The sequence below is a fragment of the Chelonia mydas genome, chromosome 5 (genome assembly GCF_015237465.2).
Source record: "Chelonia mydas isolate rCheMyd1 chromosome 5, rCheMyd1.pri.v2, whole genome shotgun sequence".
In the NCBI taxonomy this organism is placed as follows: Eukaryota; Metazoa; Chordata; order Testudines; family Cheloniidae; genus Chelonia; species Chelonia mydas.
The window spans coordinates 70,164,596-70,186,368 of record NC_051245.2 but is presented as its reverse complement, the minus strand read 5'-3'; the positions used below and the strand labels follow the sequence as shown (position 1 = coordinate 70,186,368).

At 42.1% G+C, this 21,773-nt stretch overlaps 1 protein-coding gene across 6 annotated transcripts in view; it reads left to right on the top strand.

Annotated features, from left to right (window-relative positions):
• MCC (MCC regulator of WNT signaling pathway) overlaps positions 1-21,773 on the top strand; it is a 348,703-nt gene that overhangs the window by 321,725 nt on the left and 5,205 nt on the right. For all 6 annotated transcript variants that reach the window (XM_043546969.1, XM_037901552.2, XM_043546967.1 and 3 more), the window contains 3 exons: positions 1,827-2,033; positions 3,498-3,595; positions 19,840-19,962. In XM_043546969.1, coding sequence (XP_043402904.1) covers positions 1,827-2,033; positions 3,498-3,595; positions 19,840-19,962 — 428 coding nt within the window. The remainder of the gene's footprint in view (positions 1-1,826; positions 2,034-3,497; positions 3,596-19,839; positions 19,963-21,773) is intronic.

The following is a 21,773-nucleotide window of genomic DNA, read 5'->3' as shown; positions in this document are numbered from 1 at the left end:
TCACGCTCCTAGCTACACCGTTGCACTGGGAGCTCCTGTTCAGCGGGGTATCCACTCTGACTCCTAAGTCCTTTTCATTGTCACTGCCTTCCAGGATACAATTCCCCATCCTATAAATGTGACCTACATTGTTTATTCCTAGATATATGACCTTGTATTTGGCCATATTAAAACACATTGTTCAAATGACACTAGGTGCTCCAGGTCTGCCTATATAACTGACCTCTGCCTGTCATTATTTACCACTCCACTAATTTTTATGTCACCTACAAATTTTAGCAATGATTATATATTTTCTTCCAGATGATTGATAAAGATATTGAATGGCACTAGGCTAAGAACAGATCCTTGTGGGACCCCGCTAGAAACACTCCTGTTGGGTGATGATTCCCCATTCACAGTGTTCCTTTTTGCAGTCTGTCAGTTAACCAGTTTTTACTCCATTTAATATTGGCTACATTAACAAAAAATTCACTGTACTAAATTATCAAAATGTCATGCAGGACTAAGTCAGATGCCTTACAGAAGTCTAAGTATAATATGTCAGCAAGTTGCCTTTATCAACCAAACTTGTGATCTCATCAAAAAATATCAAGTTTGTCTGACAAGATCTATTTCCATATAACTATGTTGATTGGCATTAATTGTGCTATCACTCTTTAATTCTTTACTGATTGCATCCCAATCAGCCTTCCCACAATTTGTCCTGGAATTGATGTTAAGTTAACTGGCCTATAGTTAGACCAGCCCTGCTGAATGATACAAGGTTCTCTTCTATCAGACTTATGTCCACTGCCTCCTTTCACAGTCTGAGCACTGAGCTTTTGGTCAGAGGGAGTATTGCCCTTCTCCTGCCTCTACAAAAGTGTTAATCGAACTAAATAAGCAGTGGAATGTTTTGATATATTCTTCGCTGACCGTGGATTACATGCTGGGAAAGTAAGATTCTTTGGATTAATATGACACCCCTTCCAGATTTTTTGGCCTCAGAATATGCTTTCAGGTAAAAACTGTGGCCGCGTTTCTGGAGTAAGCCATATAGAAAGGAATTGCTGTACTTCTAGATATGTTCAGATGGTGTATGAGAGCAGATATGATTTGTGGGCATGGGGAATGGACACACTGACGTTATAACATACGTACAACAAGGGTTTGTTCTGAGAAAGTTGGCAGCAATATTGTAACCATCTGATTGGCAGGAGAATTATCTGCAGGAACAAGCTTTTACAATTAAGCTTCCTTGTAAAGTATCAGTATCTCTTCTGTATGTCAGATTCAGAGAGGCGACAAACTAGTGTAATGTTCACCTTTTTCCGAACCTCTCAACAGTTAGGATAAGTTACACTGACAGACTGTCTTACATCTTCACACCTGCTTTCAGCATACCACTTGCCCCTTTACACATCACCTGTGAATTTGGTCCTGTGAGTCTGAGTGCAAGATGGTGTGGCTAAAAGAAGTATATATTACACCAGTTCAGACTTCTCTCTGAGTAGGATCTCTTATGGTTCAAGGGGATAGCTTTTCAAACATTTCTGTGGTTATTTTTACTTATAAATATAATACATAATTATATTCAATACCAATAATATATTTACACCAGAAAATTCTCTACTGCTGCCTGTGTCTGTAAATGTTCTTTGTTGAGATAATACATTTGAATCGTATGAATGATTCCTAAATTAAAAATTCACTGAAAATCAAATTTAAGCCCCACCTTGGCAAGCAGCACAAGTGTGATTCATTCACTGTAAGACTCTGTCTCCCTTCTGTGTACAGTTCTGTGAAGTGGTATCTTGATGTGATCTTCTGTGTGTCCCCAACAGGAGGAGATGGCGGAGCTTAAGGCACAACTGTACTTGCTAGAGAAAGAAAAGAAAGCACTGGAGTTGAAACTTAGCACTCGAGAGGCCCAAGAACAGGCCTACCTAGTTCACATTGAGCACCTGAAGTCTGAAGTAGAAGAGCAAAAAGAACAGAAAATGAGATCCCTCAGCTCCACCAGTAGTGGCAGCAAAGACAAATTGGGCAAGGTCAGGAATTAATGCCAGTCTCCAGAATCAGAGTAAACATAACTAAAGATATTTCATCTCCCTGTCGTTACCAGTTTTAAGCATGTTAATCATCCCTGCTTTCTCCCTCCAATCTACATACACGCACCTTTCTCCCTCTTCCAGTTGTCACGTATCATATGTAAGGTTAAGATTTCGTCATGGTTATTTTTAGTAAACGTCACAGACAGGTCACACGCAATAAACAAAAATTCACGGAAGTCCATGACCCATGCATGACTTTTACTAAAAATAACTGACAAAATCGGGGGTGGGTGAGGGAAGGGGGAGGGGCGCGGATTCAGCACCCACTGCTGCTGCAGCTCCCAGGTCCCCCAGGTGCCTGTGGTTGCTCAGAGATCCAGGATCTCTACCACCCATGGTGGCTGAGAGTGCCCGAGTCCCCACCGCTGCCCACAGTGGCTTGAAGCTGTGGGAGCTGCCCACAGCTGGAGCTCTGAGGTCCCCTCGCCACCAGCGGCTGAGAGCTCCAGGGCCCCTGCTGGCTGCCAGCTCCAGCCCTACCGCCCCTGGGCTGAAGCGGAAAATGTCACAGAGGTCTATGGAAGTCACAGATTCTGTGACCTCCATGACATAATCTTACCCTTAATTATATGGCACCTTCCATCCTGGATCTCTAAGCACTTTGCAGACACTGCAAAGTTAAGCCCATGTCCCTTGAGCAAAATGCAGTTATTAATTCTGGGAAGATGACAATCATTTGGCACTAGCATACTAGCTACTATTACCAACTTTATTGTCATCTGGCTGTTGTATCTCCTTGAAAGTCAATAGTTATGGGGTTTGTGAAATCCAGAAATAAACTGAGATACATTAGTCTCATTTCACTAGGAAATGACTGGAGATTTCATTATAAAACCCCCTCACAATGCAGGTAGGTACCAGTGGTTGGGGAGAAAATAATTTCCCCTTAAATTAGCAAAATCTGTGTATTGCTATCTTTAGGTTTATAATTTTTCTAAGGAAATAGGGATACCCTAGAAATTCTATAATCCCATACCTATGCTGCTGTGTCCCTTTGTTCCTCTGTCCCTACAAAGCCCCAGCAGAAAAAGAAATTACAGAAGTGTCCTTCTGTATTTTTGACTACACATCATTTGAATTTCTGCATGCTCACTGTGCTTTTTCCCTTCAAACCTGGTGTCAAAAGTGGAATAAGACACCAGAGAATGTATGCTCTATAGCAGAATTCTGCAAATTATTTATTATTGTGTGATGGTTTGTAAAACATCGGGTGAATCTGTGGAATATAATGCATTGACCCATCTCTTGGTGCATTGATGTTTCTACATGACACTTGTGTTGTTTATACTGATTTAATTTTAGCTCAGTTTTAAAAGCAGTTGTAAGTTTAAAAGTGCTCATAGTTCCCCCCCCTTAAGGTGATGAGTAACTCTTAGTAAGGCAATCTTGCTCATTTCTCAGGAATGCACAGATGGGACCCCAACACCATTAACCCTAGCTGAGCTGAGACCATACAACGACAGTGAACTGGCTGCAGAACTAACAAATGCACTCAGACGGTAAGCACCCTCTTCCACTTCCTGGAGACATTATTTATTCCACAATCCTAGGGTAAGATTTCATTCTGGGTTGTATCTTTTGATCTGGCACATTTTGTAGGGATCTTCAGACGTTTGCCCATGAGGAAAAACCAGGACTAAAGTTTTCTTACGGTTTGTTTTCTGCTTGTTGTTCTTTCTTGTTTTTTTTTAATTTAGAAATTGCTCTGTGGTGCTCATCTCCATGGTCCCTAAACTTCTCAGAAATGTGAATGAATTTTAGCCTCACAAAACCTTTGAGGTAGGGAAATGCTGTTATTCCCATTTTACCCATGAGGAACCTGAGGCAGAGACAGGTTAAGTGATTTGCTGAAGGTCACCAGGAAACCTGTTGTAATGCTAGGATTAGAATCCAGAGCTCCAGCTAAGAAGGTTTAGCCCCAGGTCAGTAGTTGGATGGGAGACCACTGAAGAACCCCTAGGTGCTGCAGGGAGTAGTTTTCAAAAGCAACATTCACCCTCTGAGTGAGTACCAAACCAGTGCCATGGCATGGTGATAAGATTGCTGTTTTGTGAGAAGTTTTGGCTTTCAGATGAGATACAAAACTGATATCTTGACAACTTTTTTCATTAATAGCCAGACTTTTAAGCTGAGGTCCATATGAGGTTGCACACCTACTATATATTCTCATATGTAATGATTGTAATTGTGCAGTGTATGTGGTGACTTAAAGTGAAAATGGTTACTTAGTTGCCTAAATGTCATTTATATGCACGTTACACCAGCCTCCAATTGTAAAGATTTGGTCTTTATCAATCCCATAGAACTTTTTTGCAAGAGACCAACTTCCCAGTTCCTACTATGATAATTACATTCTACCTACCTAAAATTACACTAACTGCTTTAGTTTGAAAAATATATTCATCTGCATTTCTGGCCTAAAAGCTGTATATAGTGTTGGTGTGGCTTATCAGACAGTTGCTATGTTTCACTCCAGAGACTATTTCATTTCAGTGTTTTAAGTATGTAATGTACACAGGGATCCCTGAGGATGAAAGGCATTATATAAATGTAAGGTCATTACTACTGTAAAATCAATACAGCTAATATTATTTGCTTCCTAGTTTCAAAGTTGCAGTTGCTGAATATTTAGCTTGGCTGGTACAGTAAACAAAAAATGTTGTGGTTAAAAAATTGTAATTTGTTTGTGAGGGTGTGTTCCATTGGGTAAAACCTGGCTGGGTAAATGAATTGAGTAATCATTATCCAAGAGCCTTTTGCCTTAGCCCAATGGAAAACAGTCCTGGTGCTGAGAGCTGGGTCATCATTGCGTGTCTTCTTTCCAGCTGTAGCTTTTGAATTTTATTGCCTTTTGCTCCCCGGTTTCAAGATGGGACCACTGGCCTTAACTAGTAGAGATTGAGTAGAGTCACGAAGTGCGGTTTGCTGACTAAACACAGAAAAACTTCAGTTTATCAACTGCGCCATAAGTCAATTAGCATGGATTTCCAGTTAAGGGCCTAGCAAACAGATAGCGAGTGCAGCCAATTGGGTAGGAGGGGAAAGAAAAAATAATCAGATTAAACTGCTCATAAAGTTAGGAGCTTACGCTCTTTGTATAATGGAAATCGGACTGAGTTAGTTACAACATGTAACATGTGATGGTTGCTGCCAGCTGAGCTCCAGCACGATTTCCATGATCAGTGGGGACAGGAATTTGTACTGAGAACTGTGCCAGCCGAACCAGGCCATAGGCTAACCGCCTTATGTAGTCTGTTGATTTTCAAGAGAGTTCTCAGAGAAAAAGTCCTATCCCCAGAGCTGAGGGAAACTATGCTAAACCCTGATTGGCAACAGCTGTGTTTAAAAAGATCTATATCATTGTACTTAACTTGGTTTTGATCTCAGTGTAGATAGGACCTTAGAGATCTAAATAAGGTTTACGTAACTGTGCATCCACAAAAGGACCTTTTCCTCATTAATGCAACTGTAACAATGTTTGTGTGTGCATAACAACAGCCACTATGAGCTGAGTTATGACTTGGGGGAGGACTTATGCCCTGAGAGCTGGTGTGCAGATTTCTCAGTCCTGCTCCCACTTGCATCTCAGGACAATGTATTATCAATGCCTCCTGTACTCCCTGAGTCCATATCAGTGAAATTTGTGAAGACTCCACTCCCTGAATAAGCATTGCTTAAGCAATAAGTGATTGCTTAACCTCTTGCTGTGTCCAGACAGGGTTGACCCTTGAATTAGCTTCTGAAGTCCACCCATCTGGCCTAGGGTTCCCTAAAATGTCAGTGTAGTGCTCATAAATGAATAAGCACTGTGTATCAGACTGTCAGCTCTCATTTACAATAAAAACATATACTCTGCTCTTAGGTTTGCCAAGATAACCCCTGAAATGAAAGCTGCAAGTGAACTGAAGCAGTGCTTACTTCCTGAGTCTGTGAACAACCTGGGAGGGAAAATCTCTTGAAATTTATCTCTGGAACCTAATAGTGACATTGCTCAGTGCTACTCCTATTAGCAGAAACATCCAGCCATTGTGCTTATTATCCATGGGTGTTAGACACAATGGTGAATACTGAGGGCACTGAGATAGCTGGTTCCTAAGAGGGGAAAAGAAGGTCACATCCCCCAAAAATGCAGTCACCTCCAAACCTGCCCACAAGTGAGAGGGAAAGAAGAGGTACATTTCTTCCCTATGGCCAAAAGCCTCAAACACCTTCAGAGTGTTACAGGTCCAACCGCTTCCCGCACCTTCCTGGTTGCCAAAATCACCAGCTGTTTCCTATTGGCTGTCAAAACCTACAGCTTTCCCTAAATGATCTTTCTTATGCAGTTGCTGCAGAGCATATGGGGGCCTTCTCTATTGAAGTAATGCTAATTATATTTTAAAATAGTGTATTCCTGTGAAAAAGCAGAGGAAGATCGTCTTGTGCTGAAAAAAAATACACTGACATAATGATCTGGAAGCATTTATTTTTTCATGGCCTGTAGCTAGTTTTGCAGCAGCATCACCACCAAATGTGCTTAGTGCTGTAGTGATTGCTTAACCTCTTGCTGTGTCCAGACAGGGTTGACCCTGGAATTAGCTTCTGAAATCCACCCACCTGGCCTAGGGATTCCCTAAAATGTCAGTGTAGTGCTCATAAATGAATGATTTGGGGAGATCCAACAAAAGGATCATATTCTTACCTTGTTGTGTTAGTGCATATTTTTATTTGTACCAGTTTTACAGGTTTCCTTGTCACAGTTGCTTTGGAATCAACTTGATAGTTTCTCCTGGGCTGTGTACACTGTGAAACTCCATCTAATGTGCTTCCACTGTAGACCTCTTTCCTCTTCTCTTCTATAAACAAGCCACACGCAAAGTAGTAGTAATCTGCAAGTTACATGCTATAAAGTCACATTTGGACTACCAGGTTTCCACTATTATAGACTGGGGCGGGCTGTCTGTCTATCTGTCCGTCTTGCTTTGTATGTTCATGCCAAGTTCCGGCTGAATGTAAATCTGCCCCATTCCCCAAAATATATTTTTAGCACTGTTTTGTTTCTCTTTTTATGGTGTAATGCAGACGTGGGCAAACTGTGCCCGCGGGACCATCCTGCCTAGCCCCTGAGCCCCCAGCCCCTCCCCTGCTGTCCCCCTTTCCCCACAGCCTCACCTTGCCGCGCTGCCAGCACTCTGGCCCTCCACTCCTGCTGTGCAGCACGGCGGTGTGGCTGGCTCCGGCATGGTAAGGGGGCGGGGAGCAGGGGGTCCCCAGGTACAGTCAGGGAGCAGAGGGCGGTCAGAGGACAGGGAACGGGGGGGTTGGATAGGCGTGGGAGCCCTAGGGGGCCTGTCAGGGGGTGGGGATGTGGATGGGGTCGGGGCAGTTAGAAGACAGGGGGGTGGTGGTTAGGGGCGGGGGGTCCCAGGAGGGGGCAGTCAGGGGACAAGGAACAGGGGGGGGTTGGTTGGGTCGGGGGTTTTAAGGGGGGCAGTGAGGGGGCGGGAAGTGGGAGGGGGTGAATAGGGAGCAGGGGCCAGGCTGTTTGGGGAGGCACAGCCTTCCCTACTCGGCCCTCCATACAGTTTTGCAAGTCTGATGTGGCCCTCGGGCCAAAAAATTTGCCCACCCCTGGTCTAATAGAATGCATTGACGGGTGTCCAAAGTGAAGACATTTGACAGTCTCAAGACAATGAGTAATGGTGCCGCACAGATTGTTGGCAGGAAATATCTTGTGTTCAGGATGGAGTGAAAAAATATTCCTAACAGCCTGATGGCATCACATTGTGTGTGTCATGCCAGAAACCAGGGCTGTAAGAGAGGATTTGTTGGAATTCCCAACTGACAGGAATAGTGGTGGCTCAGCACGGCGGTGGATGCTGACACAGTCTCTGCGGGGACCCATAAGTAGTACATGCCTCCCTGCTGTGCTTTCCTCTCCAGCTGCAGGAGGGAAGACTGTAGCTTTGTCCATTTCACTTCATACTTAATTAATGCATTATCAGGCCATGAATGCTTATGGTAGCTACTCTGCAGGGAGGAGGAAATGAGAAAAATGTCCTGTAGGGAATGAACTTGCCTGCAGGGAGATGCATAAGATGATGTAACTGGGTCTTATTTAGTCTCTGATTCCTATAGTGCTGTGAAAAATGGATGAGAACCTCTGCATCCCCTTAGGCCCATACAGCAATATTCTGATGCATTAGGCCCTCTCACATTCTTTAACCATCCACAACAAAATTGGAGTTATAATAGCTTTGGTGTCTGCGTGGATTTTTTGTAATTCTTTATATTTATTAAAATGCTTGGCCAGGAGGACTGATGGCTCCAGGGATTGGTAATGGCATACAAAGCCTGTCACCATTTCAAATCCAGACCAGGTCAATATTTGCCAAAAGTCATTACATCTGATGGCCACTCAGGGCCTGTGTGAAATGAGTCAGTGATCTCAGTCCCGTGGATTGGTGTCCACTCACAAAAGCCACCAGTCTACTTGGTGCCCCTGTTGCGACAGCCTCAGCAGAGAGGCCAAGGATTGAATGGGCGTGGAGACTAGCCTAGCAGCAGAGAGTTGAGGCTGTACGGTGAAGCGGGCAGTGCCACTGCACATGCTGTGCTAGTCCTGTGCATAAAGAGGCTATGATCTGTGGGGTGTCAAACACTGGCCCCTCCTCCAGTACTAAACACACTTACAAAGATGTTCTGGTCCGAGATTACTTCTCACTGCTCAGTATTTATCATTATTCCACCCACCTCAAAACCGGAGCTATGGACACTTCCATTAGTGTGTTAAAAAAGTTGTCTCGTTTCACTATAGCTTCTATAATTTCCTAGTGAGAGACAGTAACGTTCTTACAGACTCCCCAAAGAGATCCCCATGCTTGTTGCAGTAGCAGCGCCCTGGTATTTGGAGATCAGCAATGTCACAGAAAGCTGTGCTGAATCATGATAGTGGCCATTTCTTCACATAATGCCAATTACGTTTGGACCAAACTGCAGAGTTTGGATTCCGTGTTCTGCGCCACTCATGGCTGTTTGGATTTGAGGTTTAGGTTCAGCTCTTGATGACAGTGATATCCAGTCATGAAGTTGGGGTCCTGACCTGGATATAAGTGTCTCCAAAATTCAGGCCTATTTTGAACACAGATTAGGCCTGCTCTTGCAGATCAAAAGAGGAAAGTGAAACTACAGCATATTGTAATGATCCAAAGAAACAGTGACAATTAAATAGTGCCACAGTGAAGTGTCCCTTTCTGCCATACTGCAGCTCAAACCGTATATGCAGATGTCAATAAAGCTTTTACATATTAAAAAACAACCTGTCAATTTTCCCACAGCATTTTGTCTGCTCCTTTTTGGTAGAGTTATTTCACATTTACTTCTTTCCTTGACCTAATTATAGTGTACATTTAATGGGATCAAGGGGCTTGGAACTTGGTAGCATTTCAGAACCAAATTTTGTGACAGGATGCAGTGAGGTCACAATGACATAGTCATCTGCAAAATTCAAGGATCCCTGCCCTTTTATGCTTCGACCATTATCCAGTCTCTCACTGGCCCAAGAGATTTCCCTTAGTCCATTGAGCCTGGGGGAGAGGGGAGCTATTTTGTCATTTTTCACCAATAACCAGTATCATTCTCATTTGTTTTTTAACTAGAATGAGTAGCTCTGCTCACCACAGAATAGTTGCCCAAATCACTAAGCAACTATACAACTTGACAGAATTGTCGATCTGTACTCAGCCCAGAACTGGAAAAGCTCCAGGTCAGGACAAATCTGTGCAGGGAAGCTTGGCCAGGGAGTGCCTCCATTATGCTCCTCTCTAATTATTGTGAAGAGCCCCTATTTTAGAGGTGCCAAACCACCACAGCTCCCATGGATTTCTGAGAGAACTGTGACTTCTGAACCTCTGGTCATCAGGCCACACATAGAATAGTGCAGTGCTCCTGCATACAACTGCAAGACAAACTTTAAACACCTTTCTTCCTTTTCCTCTGCACAGTCAAACTGGTGGGAGGAAACACTGCAGGCATCTGCTGATCCAAACACACCTGTGAGCTGGACAAATGTCATATCTGAAAAGACTTTTTCCCCCCTCTAGCTTTTTAGGGGTATTTTGTTACTGTTGCTATTAAGGAAGCAAATATTCCTGTGTGGCCCTCTTCTTTTGTGTTCCATATTACCCGTCGCAGCTTGAGTGGCCAATGTAGCTGTGCTGTTTAATTGGTTTAGGGATGTTACATGCAGTGCTGGCACTGGTTGTTAGTTTAAGCTGCTAATGGAACGAGGATTCAGCTGCAATGGTTTTAAACATACCATTGCCTGTGGTCTCTAGAGGAGAGGAGAGCTTCATATGGAATGGCTGGTGGCTGAATCAGAAACTACAAGTGTGTGTCATCCTGTCCTACAGAAGTTGGACGATGCATTTCATGCCCTCATAAGCAGGCACAGTGAGTGGGGTAAGACATCCTGGGCCAAACCTGCAGCAAGTATGGGGAGACCAAACTGACAGAAAACTTCAAAAAGTTTGCTCTGTCTTGTGTGGGACCAGGGTTTGGGATTTTCTGCCCAAATTGGATTCAGAGCATTTCATGTGGCTAGATGTACGAAAGTAGAGAAACATTGGGGCCCTGTTAACTAGCCTTTCCACTGAAACCATTCCATAAGCCTGAGCCAAAGCTCATTAAAGCAACTCAGCAGTTATCCACTTTACTTCCACTCAGCAATTGTTTTGGTCTTAAAAATGTAAACCAAGATACTCCATTACTACCATGTCAGTAATTTTAATGAATAAGTGGTACTGTTTTCCAGAGGCTGTTGCTATGCATTAGGCCTGTGAGCTACACATACTCAGAACATTTTCCTTCAGAACATTGCAGGCAGGGATTTTCCCAAATGACTTGTTCAGTTCCCTGCTGACTGTTCACTGCAGCAGGGAGTTATTAACTAATTGAAACAGAACCGTTGTCTCCTACGAGACTGGCTTGCAGGCATATCTCTGATCACAGGCTCATTCCCTGTCAGTGCACTCATGCACGAGTTTTCTCTGCATGCATCTCACACAAGATGTGATGTGCCACTGCTATGTTTTCTCAACTCCCTTTTGCTGCAGGATCAATTGGAAAAGGAAGGTGTGGGAGGTGAGAGCAGAGGTGATGCTGATCTTCAGAATGCTAAACAAAAGCAAATTGTAAGGTTGAAACAGCTACTGAATTTAGGGTGTGTACAAGTTTGTGTTCCTTTAAAATAGTTCATTCTCTCTCTCATTTAAATATAAACCTACAGACACCCACCATAGATTCATTCTGAAAAGATGCTGTGTTATAAATAGCACAATTATTTTAACGTGTTCTGTTTTATTAAACATGCATTTGCTGATTCTTCATATTCTGTTGATTTATAATAGCAATCAGGAGAGTGAAGCTGTGCTCAAAATTCCATATATGCATATAGCCCTTTAGTGCATTAATGAAATGCAAAGTGCACCTCCAAGTTCCTTATCACTCCGATACAAACTACAGAACAAATGCATGGAAGGGCACAAATGTTAGAAGGATTTCCACATGCCAAAATGGGATCTCTTAGCTAATTGGGGAACAGTAGATACTAAGGAAATTCTGAAGGCGCAGAGAATATTTTCACAAGATCTTATAAAGTGTTAGAGAGACTGCAGATTTACCAGCATTTGTAGCTGTGATGAAGTCTCTGGCATACTGGTAAAAATGGAAAATACAACACCTTGGAGGAGAGAACTTGAATTCATGTGTTTTGATTGTTCAGCCAGTCTGCAAACAAATCTCGGTTTCTCAAATTCCAAAACAAATTAGTAATGTTAGATGAATATCTATCTCTTTGCTTTTGCTGCTGCTTCAGTGTCCATATGTCTGAGCAGCACTTTTCTGTAGAAGGTCCATTGAAATCAATGGAATGTAATAATAAATAAGTATATAGCAGGTACTCAGAATTCAGAAGTGTTCCTGTGGATTGGTTTTCAGGGGTTCATGAGGTTTCACTCCATCAAATTGCTGTGGTGTCTTTCACGAGAATTCCTGCAAAGGGCAGATGGTTTGATGCCCTTTTCAGCGAACCGCAGTATCTCAGGAAAAGGTAACAACTACCTGAATCCTGCCACTACAAATTAGGAGATTTATTTCACTGGTGCAACCCACATTGCAGGCTCCTATTGGCAGTAAGTGTGGAAGGAGTAGGGGGTGCCGCATACACAGTGCGAAAGCCCCTGAATGCCCAGGAGACTCAGAGCTGGCACCTGAAAAGAATTTGACCCGTCTAGGAGGTACTGAGGATAGGTCAGGCAGGAGATGTGCTAATACAATTCCTCTCCCAGGCAGCCTCCCTGTAACGACGAAGGAAAGGTAGAGGTACAGACTGAATCCAGAGTGTATGGGTTGAGAACTTCCTTCATTGGCAAAGTGGATTTTCAAAAAAACCCACTATGTAATAACAGAAGTAAGTCAGTTGCTTGTTTGCTCACAGTGCAAGAAAAGCTCCTAGAAATCTTTTAAAAGAAACTCCACTTTTCATCATTTCTTCCCTAGCACTTCAGTAGGAGCTGTCCACTGAGCCTCTGTCACAGGTGATGTGTTGACAACTTTAAAATGAATTGCCACCTTGCGGAGTTCCTTACTATGCAAGTTGCTGCAGTGAGGTCTTTGTTTCAGTGCAGTATTTTCTGGCTGATTCTTGATTTTAAATGGGCCTGAATTATTTTTTTTTCTTTTTTTACTTACTATATATATTCGTCCTACCTCACCTACTACTCATGCTGTGTCACAGGCCAGCATAAATATATCTCCTCCTCCCCCTTTCGAAGTCCCCAGCCACTCACCTCCCCAATGCAGGCAGACACTCAATCTCTTCCCTGCTCTGTTCAGGTTCTTAAATGGCTCTTAACATTGTGGTATCAGAGCACCTGTCAAAAGTGCATTAAAGCAATGTGACTAACTTCTGTAATGTCTTGTTCATTCATTTCTGATTCGCTCCCCAAGGTGAAATGGGGGGGAGGTTGTTTTGCTTAACTAAGATAAACTATTATCTGTATACTGCTGCGTGTTTGTATTAAGTATTAAAGCAAGGGCATTTGGAAGCTGAAAGTGGTGAGATTTGTGATGGTCCTTAGGCCCATGCCCACCCCCCTCCTCACCAAAAAAAACAACAAAAAACCACCCTAGAAACGTAAGAATATGCATGAGTCTGTACAGCAAAGAATTTTTAAGACTTTTAACAAAGATTCTTTCCACCCTCTCATTCTAACCTAACCGTATATCCTTGACAACAATACATTGGTATAAGTAGCTAGCATTCAATTTTTCCCTGACTTGTTTTGGCAAAACCCTTCTGCTGCTGAAGATGGATTTAAAATTCGTTAAACTAGCATGTTAAATGGCTCTTTCTGTGGTTATAAAATGCTGCCACTTTCAGGCCAGCGCTGGAACTGTGGTCTGGTTGAGGCAATTCCAGAAAATCTCAGCGTAGTCTCAGAGGAATTCAAAAGGTTTCACACACTGCAGTGTGATAAGTTGGTGTCAAATGGTCTTTAAGGTGCTTCATTCCTCAACTCTATTAAGATGCAGATCTAGACTGGACAGGGTCTCTAGAGAAATGCTATTCTTTGACAACTCTCAGTGATTATGTATCAGATGTGTTCAGTTTACAATTAAAAATATGCTTGTTTCCTAACTGTGATCCTTGAAAACCCAACCTAGGCCCAGAAAGTCAATAGTTCTGCTGGCCAAATCATGTCTTCACACCTGTTTTAGTGACCACTATTTTCCAGTTAAGCACCTGTGCAACCTCATCATAGTGAGATTCTGCCAGAAGTGACACCTGTATAACCCCCATAGCACTCAGTAGAGTTGTACAGGTGTCACTGTTTACTAAATTTCAATTACAAAGCTAAATAGTTTTGTTAATGAATGACAAGATGAACTAGATTCCAGTTCTGACACACTTTGTTGTGTTGGCTCTGTCGGGCTAGCAGGAGGAAACAGTATAAATTTATTTTAGTCACTGTAATAGGGATATGGTACTCAATATACACAAGGAGTAGATCTGTTGAGTAAAGTGGTATTTTACAGTGACCTTCAGAGAACTTTTTTCAGAGTAGCAGCCGTGTTAGTCTGTATTCACAAAAAGAAAAGGAGTACTTGTGGCACCTTAGAGACTAACCAATTTATTTAGGCATAAGCTTTCGTGAGTTACAGCTCACTTCATCCAATGCATCCGATGAAGTGAGCTGTAGCTCACGAAAGCTTATGCTCAAATAAATTGGTTAGTCTCTAAGGTGCCACAAGTACTCCTTTTCTTCAGAGAACTGTACTTCGATGTTATTGCATGATTAGAATTCAAGCTCTTCTGTATTTTACAGCTGTGTAAGAGAAAGTAACATTGCCATTGTGGGGGGTCGAGTGTACATTTGGTATGGTGGCATACACTATTACAATTACAGTGACTTACATCATTTGTACAATGGGGTACAAAGCACACAGAGCATTAATTTGTATGTTGCCTATATACACAAATTATGGAATATTTTCTTTGGCTAACAGTAAACAAAAAATTCTGTGGGTTAAAATCAGAATTACATTGTGTGGGGAGCCCTACCAAACAACCTTGAGTGTTGAATAACCACTGCCCAATGACCACATTCGGACAGATGGAGCTTGGGTCAGTACTGTGTCTTGTTTGCAGCCATAACTTTTGGATTTCCCTTGTGGCTTTGGAAGTTGGAAACTTCGTATCATGATGATGCCTCTAGCATAAACAGCAGAGACTTGTAATGAAGAATTTGGGTTTGTTGATTAAACCGATAACCTCACTTTATCAGCGGTGCCATAAATTGGACACCATGGATTAAGGACCTAGGAAAAGGGCGCCAATTGCAGGGGCAGGGGAAGATGGGAGCTACTCTCTGAGTTTCATACAGGAGGCATGCATGCTCCCAGGTGGAGCTCTTAACTACAGCACAGCATTAGTGTGAAATGTAAGCTCTGTAGAGGAGAGGTGCCTCTGGGGCAGGGAGTCAGTATTTTGTTTACAAACACAGGCAGGGTGATTAAGATAAGAAAGGGCTGGTGATTAAATTAATGGTATAGAAGTTTAGCCTTTAAAAGAGGAATCCCTCCGTGGAGGGGAGAGAAGGCTGAGGGGTTGTTTCAGAGAGAACAGGGGATTCAGGAAAAATACAGCAAAGCACTGACCCTAGGTTACATTCAGAAAAGGGGTCATTTGGGGGCATAGGTAAAAAGAAGGGGTCAAACCCAGGAAAGGGCTAAGTGTATAGAGAAGTTTCCACTCTACCTGTGGTACTTATGTAGTCTCATCACCATAATATCTGAGGCTGCACCTCACAATATCTAACCTATTTCTCCTCCCAGCCCCTCGGTGAGGTAAAGCAATGCAGTTATCCCCTCAACTACCTGAAGGGGGGTTCCAAAGGGGATGGAGCTAGGCTGTTCTCAGTGGTGGCAGATGCCAGAACAAGGAGCAATGGTCTCAAGTTGCTGGGGGGCGGGGTCTAGGTTAGATACTAGGAAACACTACTTCACCAGGAGGGTGGTGAAGCACTTTACCTGGGGAAGTGCTGGAATCTCCATCCCTAGAGGTTTTTAAGGCCCGGCTTGACAAAGCCCTGGCTGGGATGATTTAGTTGGGGTTGGACTAGATGGCCTCCTGAGGTCTCTTCCAACCCTAATATTCTGTGATTGTACAGATGGGGCACTGAGGCACATACAGATTAAAGGGCAGATTTTCAAAGGTATTTAGGCACCTAGTGAGATTTTCAAATGCACTTAGAAGGTTTGGTGCTTTGTAAACCCCATTGGATATCTAGCTACATCTTTGGGTGCCTAAAAGCCTTTGAAATTCTGTCCTTAAAGCACTGGCCTTGGGTCAGACAGGAAGTCCATGGGGGGAGTAGAACTCAGGTCTCTCAGGGCTAGCTCCCTATCCAGCAGACCAGCCTCTCCCTCTCTCTCTGCTGCATGCTGCAAAAAAAGAGAACTCTGATAGATGGGAGAAAAACCAAGGTGGCCAGTTCTGAGACTCCAGCAAATGGTCCTAGGATGGATGTCATGGTTTACAGCATGAAAAGCAGCACAGAGGTTAGGAAGGATGGAGAATGAGAGTCAGATGAGAGGAGATCACTTAACTCCCAAGGGGTGGCAGGTTCTGCCCCACGCTGGATTTTACAGCAATGGCTGCTGTGCAGTTTTACATTTTAACTGAAAACCATTTTGTTCAGTCATTTTTTGTTCTGATTTTGAGAAAAGGAAGGAATGAGAAAGTGTCCTATAAGTATCAGATGTATTTACGCCTCAAATTCTTAGAGTTTTTCAGCTGTATTCAGGCCAATTTCAGAGCAAAGAACAGAAACTGCATCCACAGAGTCCATAAAGTCGTCAATTATTGTCATGATTTGCATTATTCACTGGGCACCATCTGTGTGCTCAGTACTGCCAGAAAATCCAGTCCCTGAGCCAATGCATATAAGATATGTAACTCTGGATAAGATGGCTCAGATATTTAAGTATGAAGTGTGTAGTTATTGACCACACGTTATCACATGTTCACTGTGAAGTTTGTATCTGTGAGTGGAGGTACTGATGGCAATTAGGGTGACCAGATGTCCCAATTTTATAGGGACAGTCTCAATATTTGGGGTTTTGTCTTATATAGGCTCCTATTACCCTCCACCCCCATCCCAATTTTTCACACTTGCTGTCCGGTCACCCTAATGGCAATAGAAGTTTTAATTGATTAAGGACTAGAAGATTTGACCCTCCAACTTTCTTTCTAAAGGAACAGCTGCCCAGAGCTCCTGTGCCTGTTTATTTTCCTTTTCTGACTGCAGTGATCCTGATATAGCAAGTCTGGGGGATTTTTCCCTCAACTTTAAAATACGGAATTTTCTTGATGTTTGGTTTTAAGTAGTCTCCTGTGAGAACTGCACCTCAGTCGCTGTAGTGTTGTGTTTTTAGAGCCTTCTGGAAAGTAACTCGCCTTTAAACAGACGTAAAAGCAGCGTTGTCAAGTCTCATGATGATTGTTTTCCTTAAAGCCCCAGCTCCTGGAGTCACTTGGATATGTGATGATTTCAACCTTCATTCTGAAAGAAAAATGAAGTTTCTAGTCCTCGTGGCTATGCAGAAAGCTTCAAAATGTGACCCCAGTGCACCCTAAAGACTCAAAAAGTGGGAGGCAAATTAAAAAGAACCACACATTTGTTGTTTGTACATAATCTCATGATTTTAAAGCCAATCTCATGATTTTTGGCAAGTCTGATTCATGATTTTTAAACATTTGGGATTGGCACTACTGTGAAAGTGACGTGAAAGTGTCAGTTTCGCTCCTGTTTAAGGTAAGTTTCTAGTCTATTGTTTGTAGTGAGGTAGCGCCTCTAGAGCCTAAGGCAGATGCCTTGCCCTAGTAGGACGTTTCCAAAGTTAAATGATCTGTTCCAAGCTTGAAGAACTGCAAAAAAGTGATAGGAAGTAATCTAGATTTTTCTATAATTGTTTCAATTGTTGTATTCAAGAATTAGTAACAAAGCATATACATTAACATTTTAAACCTAACCAGTGTTCCTTAAGTGGCTTGACACAAGATGTGAGAATATGTTAGTATTAGAGCTGAGTGGGTCTAATATTTATTAAATCCTTTTTTTTTTTTTTTTTTTTTTTTTTTTAAAGGAATTAGATACAGTACTCCGATCAGCTAATTTCTAAGTTATCTGCAAAAACCCCCCTTGAGTTTTCAGGTGACTAAGTAGCCCTTGGAATCACGGTTGAAGTTGCGTGCCCCTGTCCTAGGAACCATGGACCAGTATAGCCCAGAGGGGAAATGGGAGAAGCATAAATCAAATAAAATAGATGTGTAAATAAAGTTTAGTAGCTGAAAGAACCTAAGTGGGGTGAAGTTAATGGAATTCACAATAAAGCTCAAAATGTCAGTGCAATTAAAAAAATACTGTTGATCAATTTGGGCTGAAAAAGGGACATTTACAGCAAATGGAGACTATTTTAGCAGATCTCAGGAGGCAGGCAGGCCCACAATCAAAAGTTTTAACAAGGGATTTGATTTTACACATTCACTACAGTGTCTTTACCAGACAGCATACCTAATCTCTAGCCTTGGGTAGGTTGTCTGATATGCCTTTGAGTATTTGTGCACTGTATGAATTCAGGGTTCCAGCACCTTTTGTGTCTAGAAATTAAAGATGCCCTTGGCAGCAAATAACCTAAATGCAATGCCAGAGCTGCTCCTAAGAGCTCTTGATACTTTATGCTGAAAAATACCCATGCTCCCCTCTTAGTCACTACAGTGGGTAATTGTATAGTCTCATTGGTAGCATGATAGCTTTGTGTGTGTGTAATGAACATATGTTAAAAGAACATTATTAAGTTTGCAAAGGACTCAAAAGTTAGGAAATGCTAGAACTATGCAGTCTCTAATTACATGACATACTCCTTTTTTCCACAAGACCTTGTGCATGCAGTGCACAGAATGAATGTAATGAGCACCTATTCACTATCTTGTTTTCTCCTCACTGTTCGCCCTGTGTAGCCCTGGGTCTTATTTATTGAATGCTATTCAAACCCTGCTCTGAAGACAGAATTATTAATTTCCTTTTGGGTTTTTCAGTGGCAGTCATCACTATATTATCTGAGTGCTTCAAAACCATGACTTTATCTTCACAACACCCCTGTGTGATAAGTTGATGATACCCCATTTTACAAATGGTGAATGGAGATAGAGTGCTGAAGGTCAAAAGTTTCCAGTAATTTTGGGTGCCCAACTTGAGGCACCAAGCACTTGATCTTTCAGAGTACTTGCCATTATATAGCACTTTATATGTTCAAAGCACAGCTCCCATTGACTTGATTTGCAGCTGTGAGTGCTCATCACCTCTACAAATCAGATCCTGGCAATCAAGTTGAGCACCCAGAAAATGAGAAACACACAACTACTGACCACATGTGAATCGTTTGGTTTCAGTGACTTGCCCAGCATCACACAGGAACTTAGGCAGAGATAAAGGATGGAATCCAGTATTCCAGGGCAGCACTCAACTGCCTTAACCATGAGACCCTCCTTTCTTTTCCTGCAGTATGTGACTCTGATTGTTATTTTGGATGCTAGTGAAGTCTTCCTCTTTAGTTATTGATTTCTCCCTCTTTTATGTAGCGAGTCTTCCTGCAATTTTTTTTAATAAAGAGAATTTTTAAATAAAAACAAATAATGTTTGATTAGCAAATTACCTAGTTATCCTAGGTCCACCATGTTTGTATTTAATTTTTCTATATATATTAGCTTTAGGTTTAACTTCTCTTTATAGTGTTTACTTTACTATCTGAGTTGCCATCTTAAATATATAATATATAGAACATGTTATACGCTAATATCTTCTTCCATACATCTCTTTTCCTAACTGTGGATATTGCACATTCTGCTCTTATATGAGAGAGATGTAGTGTGGACAAGACCATCCCCAGTGACGATCTGATGTTTGTCCATATTTCTTTTATCCTACATGTAAATTGTTACTGTTTTGCTTTTAAAAAAATCAATTTAACAAAAGTTTAACCTCATAAAACTAAATCCGGCATTATCAAAGTAGTATAAAGAAAAATATTTTCCTCCTTTACATCTAACAGAAGGAACTTTGTTGAATGTGATCTATACTCTTGCAAGTCCAAATTGTATGGATAACTGACTCCTTTTTTCACTCCTTGTATCCTGGTGCAGAGAGAAGAAACTGAAAGGGAGAGTGCAAGAGTTAGTGAATGCCTTAGAAAGACTCACAAAGAGCAGCGAAATCAGACATCAGCAGTCTGCTGAGTTTGTTAATGACCTGAAAAGGGCAAACAGGTAAAGGATCTTCTAGTGAATGGATGTACACATTGACTTCTGCTGCATTCTGGTAGTGCACTGTAATCCTCTCCTTTCCCTAATGAGCAGTTTTTACATCCTCAGCTTCTTGCCAGTAGTCTCGAAGAATGCAAGGTCAGAGTTGGGGGAAGAGACTAATCCTTCCACTGAGTGGCCCATAACCAGTGGGGGGAAGGGGGGAGAAAGAGATTCTATCGCAGTTAAAAATGGCATCCATTATAAAACAATTTTCAGTTTAATCATGTTTGTGAATTATTGCTGTTTTCGCTCACCTCCTCCCTGGGCTGGCTCATGCATCTCTTCTTATCCCTTCAGATTCTCCTATTATCAAGTTTCCTTCCATAATCCCACTCAGTACTTTAAAGTGTAGCACTGACAGTGATACAGACTGTGCCTCCATCTCCCAGTCGGTCTGCATCAATGGGCTTTGATGGACTGAGAGTTACAATTGTTGTTGGTCCACTTCCTTCAAGGAGTCAACCATTCGCCATGTAATTTGTCACTCACGAGCCATACTTTACCTGTTAGAGAAAGTCTTGGCCAGTGACGTGATGGGCAAGACTTGATCTTCAACCAGCACCCATTTGGTGTCTCCTACTGAGCGAAAGGGGAGGTTGAAGAGAGGGCATTTGGCAACTAAATGTAATACATTGTTGACTTCAAAGGGACACTCTCAAGATCTATCTAGGCACTTATAGGGCCTTCATCATTGTAATACCTGGTCACCTCACGCTCATCAGTGCATTACCTTACAGGGAAGTACTATTATCCCCATTTTACAGGTGCAGAACTGAAGCACAGAAATTAAATGACTTGCCCAGGTTCATGCCTGGGCTAGGATTTGAACCGAGGTTTCACAAGTCCCTGTCCCATTCCCTATCCACCAGACCTTCCTCCCTGCTCCAGAATTCACCTTCCTTCTTATAAATAATGCGGCATTCAGAATAGAAAATACTTTAATTCCTTTTTGTACTTCATATACTATGGAGAGACTTGACTCATCAGTGTCAACTTCTAGTTCTCAGGCACTAACATACTTTTGTTGATTCCCTACACTTTTTGGATAGGCTTGTCAGGGGACAAAAGCAGTAAAAAAAACCTCATCCATTGAACTATTTGTGATGATTAATTATTAATTATTATTATTATTGAATTAAAACATTGATATTCTATAAATCTTTTACTTACAATATCTACATTTTGATCATATACCTACCTGACAGTGTCCCCTTAACAAAGCACTTTGTGATATGCACCTAGGGCCAAGTCCTCGGTGATACACTGAGCAGCCTCTACTCACACGCACACCAGGGAGGTGCAGGTGCTCAGTACCTCAAACAATTGGGCCCACAATCCTCACATATCAGACGATAACCTGGAACTGCATAGCGCACTAGTGCAGCAAGCGTATAGTGATGCATCGCAATAAATGATCACAGTTAGATATGTTGCTTTAATGCCACAGGCACTAATAAAACACCAAGAGCTACTCTGACGTAGCTACTTTCATTCACTAGTTAGACCCCGTTCTCCCTGATCTATGATTTGGGCCTCTGACGCTTTCATTTGATAATTTTTTATTTTGTGGGAGGAACATTAGTTCTCTTATGGCGGAGACTTTTTATAAACAAGGTCTTGACTTGTGAGACTCGTTTTATATTAAATTTTAGGGATAGGAATCCCTTGGTCACTTTCGAAAATTTGGCAACTGATTTTGGGTGTCTGTTTCTAGGTGCTTAACTTGAGCTAGCGTTGTTGAATGATCTTGTATTGCTGTCTGTTTCTAACAG